The 4014-nt window shown below is 40.4% G+C and overlaps 1 protein-coding gene across 1 annotated transcript; it reads right to left on the bottom strand.

The window, feature by feature from the left end:
• Window positions 1-558: 558 nt before the first annotated feature.
• LOC139157580 (disintegrin and metalloproteinase domain-containing protein 20-like) lies at window positions 559-2685 on the bottom strand. Its single transcript, XM_070734486.1, has one exon. The coding sequence runs from the start codon at window positions 2683-2685 to the stop codon at window positions 559-561; it is 2127 nt and encodes a 708-aa protein (XP_070590587.1).
• Between the last annotated feature and the right edge of the window lie 1329 nt (window positions 2686-4014).

The raw sequence follows: 4014 nt of genomic DNA, 5'->3' as shown, positions 1-4014 counted from the left end.
TAATTGAATAACACAGAGGACCATGTTGGAGATGTCTTTCTCCAAAAGTCACTGAGTGGCTTCACAAAACTAAACATCCATAATAATTTCATCAATACTTTACAAGAGTTCCATTAGAGAAATGTCAGTACTGCTATGTTGGCAGCCCATATTGTCTATCATCAATGCCTCTTGATCTTACTGTGATATCCAATGTACTGTTGATATAGCCAGCTACTAATTGAGATTATCTTCAGTTCAGACACTTCATTTTCAATGCTTTCAATGCTATCCTGGAGCAAATCAGACATTTCCTTAACTCATTCTCACAGAACTTAGTTTGCATATACTGTATAAAAGGGTTTCTTTCCATTCAAAGAAGCCAGGTTTTTCAAAAGGGGGCACACCTTTAAAACACCGAAATTTCGAATTTCTTTGTTTTTCAATTTGATTTCATTTTTCAATTTAATTCCTGTGCTTATACTGGATGTGCTGTGCATTCGTAGCAAGGGTGAATTACACTGGTGTTCCTTCATCATTTCATTTTGTAGCATGAACTCTTTCCTTAAATTATCATAATCAGAATCTTTGTCTATTCTTGAAACAGATAACAAAGTAAATACAAACAATTAGAACACAAAAGGCAGAAATTATTCCAGTTACAAGTAAGATTTTCATATTATCTCCAAGCAGTTCTGTAACAGGAGGTGGCCCACTGTCTATGCTACCACCATAGCCTTTATATCTACAGTGTGGAGGGGCCCATCCAACATCACAGTGACAGTGTTTGAGAGTGTTACAAACTCCCCTTTGGTGGCACATTGTGACACGACAGTCATATTTCAGAATTGACACATGGACACAACTACCCTCAATACACATCGTGTTATTGCCACAAGGAGTACCATCTCTCACTGCTCCAATATCATTTCCCTTCGTCCCAGGGTGGTAGTCAGTTCCCCAGCATTGATTAACTCCGGTGGAAGTATGAATGATTGTAGTGTGATCCTCTAAAGAAGGCATTCGTATATTTTTACACTGGATACGGCCACAGAGGCTATCCCCAGAATCACATTTCTTGTAAATTCCACCTTTAAGGCCACAGTTGCCAAAGCGATCACCTTTATTATTCACTTGTCTGAAACAAACTTCAGAAGCGACTGTAGCTCCACTACCGAATATCATTTTGCACTGCAATTCATGAGTCGTGCAGTTCCCATGATAACAATACACGCCATCATTACACACGGCACCATCTTGGACATGCATATCTTCTGGACACTGCTCTGAAGTCCCATTGCAATATTCAGGGAGATCACAACTACCAATCCTCTCTCTGCAAACAGTTCCACGTTGACGATATTGGCAGTTAGCACAGCACAGTCCAAAGGCACAAACAGCAGCAGGGCGCAACATACAATTAGCTTGACAGCAGGGATCTGATTTACATTGTGTTTCTGACCCACAGTCGCACTGCTCTCCCTTTTCCACTCTTTTGTTACCACAGGATTTGAATATAAAAGTTGTGCTAGTGTCTGGTGGGATGAATAAACAGTAAGTGTTTCTGTACTGGAAATAATCCTTGTAACTGCAGTTACTAAATTTATCAGTTTCTGCTGCAAATGGTGCCATAATGCATACACTCTTTCCACAATAACAATATTGTTCATCATGTTTCATTCCAAGATTGTGTCCCAGTTCATGGGCAAAAATTTCAGAAATCAGAAACAAACTGGAAGTTCTATATGACTCAATGGAACTTCCCCAGTAACTGCTACATATACTTCCAACATAGGCAAGTCCTACTATCACCCCAAAATACTGATATGCAAATAAGTGAGCAACATCATTTTTTAAAATGGGAAGCAGATTGTATATTCTCCAAAAATTAAAATCTGTAAGTGTGTTTTCTGCTGAAAAGGTAATACTTATGGGGTTGTAATGTGACCAGATCACTAAGCCTGTTATTGACAGATGAACAGAAAGCGATTCATAGAATGAATTTGCAGTGTGGACAATATCTAGAACTGTCATCGTAATTAAAGATTCATTTCTGTGAAAGTGCAAATATCGTTCATGATCAATCACAATTGCCACTTTAACATATCTCGTATGCGGCCACCAGGATTTTCCAAAAACCTCTTTGTTTCCAAGATATTGTGTTTCACGAATTATGTCCTGTTGATGGCTCTGCTCTTCCTCTACTACTCCACAAGTCATACGGACAGCCCCTTCCTCTGCTTCTAACCGAAACACCACGTGTTGAAAGGTAGAAGATTCTTGGACTGGTTCAATTTCATAGATCTTATTTTCCATTTGCACAAGACCTCTCAGTCCTCCTGAACATGTACTGAGGGTAACTCGGGAAGAGGACTTCCTCTGTATAAATCCATGGTAGAAACAGTCAACGTTGATAAATGGATGGTCCACTTGGAGATGTCCTGCTGTATCATAGGTGAAGACAGGAAATATCTTAGGGATGAAGTTCTTTCTTTGCCTGAGGAATACCACATAAGGATTTCCTTCAATGTGCAGGAGGTAGCTCACATCCTGGGGTTCTTCTTGCCCATACTTGGGAGACAACTTCCTTGGGATGATCACGTCGTAAGAGGCATATCTGAAGCCCTGGGGAGGTGCCTGTCTAGAAGCTGCATTTTGGATGATATTAAGCAATATCACACTCAACAATGACAGACAGGTACTCATTTTTGCAGGACGAGGGTAGGAACTTACTCTATTCTAAGAAATGAATATCAACAGACTCTCTAGTAGAATTAAGTGTGTGAGAGATAAAGAGGGAGAAAGAAAGAGAAAGAGAGAAAGAGAAAGAGAGAGTAAGAGAGAGAGATGTATGGATAGGCTTAAACATTTGAAAATGAGGATTCTGTACATAGCAACATAAAATCCAATAGATTCTGGAATGTAGGCGGAGTTTAAAGAAAACGAATATAGGATACAAAAGCCCGGCAGTATTTATGAAATATTGTTATGATGACTCATTATTTAATTACTTGAAGTTCCCAGGATAACTCTAGACACTTGATTACTGCTTGTATGATGCTGTTATCTAGTTTATCTAGCAAGAATGAACTGCATATTTGTTCTGATTGGCTGACGGTGTTAATTGAAATCGATTAGTTCTAGTGAAGTAGCCTATCATACCCGGACAGTGGAGTGGAGATGGCCCTGTCTGAGGTGAAGGTGGTAATAGACTGACAGCCCCCCAAATCAGAAAACATTTGCAGAGTTTACTGGGTTTCTCTAACATTAATCATCAATTTATTCCATTCTTTGCACATGGCCCTGCCGTCACTGATTTGCTGAAGATGAAACAGCTAAATGGAAATTCCCATCCTAATCACCCGATACAATGGACTTTCCAATGCCAGCAAACATTTGAATGCTTAAAGGCTCTGTTTGCCAAAGAACCAGTCCACAGACACCCAGATCTGACTCAGCCATTTATAATGCAGGCTGATTAGATTAGATTAGATTAGATTTATTGGATTTATATGCCGTCTCTCTCAACAGACTCGGGGCGGCTCACAACAATGGTAAAAACAGTACATAGTAACAAATCTAATATTTGGCAATCTAAATTACAGTTTTAGGTTAAAAAGTCCAAAAAAAGAAAAGAAAAAGAAACCCCAATATAGAAAAAACAAGCACACAATCGAATCATACACAAAAACTACATGGGCAAGGGGAGATGTTTCAATTCCCCCATGCCTGATGGCAGAGGTGGGTTTTAAGGAGTTTCCGAAAGGCAAGGAGGGTGGGGGCAATCCTAATCTCTGGGGGAAGCTGGTTCCAGAGGGTCGGAGCCACCACAGAGAAGGCTCTTCCCCTAGGTCCCGCCAGACGACATTGTTTAGTCAACGAGAAGGCCAACTCTGTGGTGCCAGTGATGTGGCAGTGGCTGCTGTCCTCCTACAAAATAACAAGGAAGGAGTACTGCAACCATGTACCTACACATCACATAAGTTAACGGGGGCCGAGCGTAGCTGGCCAATTTGGGAGAAGTAGACTTTTGCG

The sequence above is a fragment of the Erythrolamprus reginae genome, chromosome 1 (genome assembly GCF_031021105.1).
Source record: "Erythrolamprus reginae isolate rEryReg1 chromosome 1, rEryReg1.hap1, whole genome shotgun sequence".
NCBI lineage: Eukaryota > Metazoa > Chordata > Lepidosauria > Squamata > Dipsadidae > Erythrolamprus > Erythrolamprus reginae.
The sequence above is the reverse complement of the archived record's forward strand: the minus strand, read 5'-3'. Positions and strand labels throughout refer to the sequence as shown.

Bases quoted from the DNA above. Each gene is read 5' to 3' on its own strand.
- LOC139157580 (XM_070734486.1), bottom strand. From the start codon at position 2,685: ATGAGTACCTGTCTGTCATTGTTGAGTGTGATATTGCTTAATATCATC.